The sequence below is a fragment of the Fukomys damarensis genome, unplaced genomic scaffold, assembly GCF_012274545.1.
Source record: "Fukomys damarensis isolate Sample0158 unplaced genomic scaffold, DMR_v1.0_HiC HiC_scaffold_43961, whole genome shotgun sequence".
Classification (NCBI taxonomy): domain Eukaryota; kingdom Metazoa; phylum Chordata; class Mammalia; order Rodentia; family Bathyergidae; genus Fukomys; species Fukomys damarensis.
The window spans coordinates 1-493 of NW_022944873.1; the positions used below are offsets into that span (position 1 = coordinate 1).

The 493-nt window shown below is 50.5% G+C and overlaps 1 protein-coding gene across 1 annotated transcript; it reads right to left on the reverse strand.

Moving 5' to 3' along the window:
* Window positions 1-42: 42 nt before the first annotated feature.
* On the reverse strand, window positions 43-487 carry LOC117284959 (testis-specific serine/threonine-protein kinase 4-like). The gene has a single exon (XM_033760646.1). The coding sequence runs from the start codon at window positions 377-379 to the stop codon at window positions 80-82; it is 300 nt and encodes a 99-aa protein (XP_033616537.1). The 5' UTR covers window positions 380-487; the 3' UTR covers window positions 43-79.
* Between the last annotated feature and the right edge of the window lie 6 nt (window positions 488-493).

The following is a 493-nucleotide window of genomic DNA, read 5'->3' on the forward strand; positions in this document are numbered from 1 at the left end:
GGTGAAAATATCCTAAGGAAGCTTCCTATCTGTCTAGTGGGATGTTTGGTCTGGTTTGAGGTACTGACTCCAACCAGGCCTAGCCATACCCATTCTGGGAAACCTCAAGTAGCTTAGTGCCGCCGTCCAGTTCCCCTCCATCCTCACTACTGACCTGTAACTCACGGGGTAGGAACTTGTTAAGGTAGTCGTCAGAGGCTTTCTTCTTGGAGATGATCTTGATAGCCACCGTGACCTTCTGCTTTGTGTGGTAAGCCTCATACACGGTCCCGTAGGAGCCAGTGCCAATGACCTTGCCCACCTTGTAATTGTACTCCTCCAGGACAGAGCGATACGATGTGGTGTTTGGTACTGCCTCCGTGCTGTCTCCCTTCCCCATAGTGTCAGGCTTGCTCCTTAGAAGCCTGTGTCCTGAGAGGACAGTGCCTTGAGCCACAGAGAGCTAGGGTGTCAAAGTGAAGGTAGTTTCCAGATGCTTGCCTATATATATATA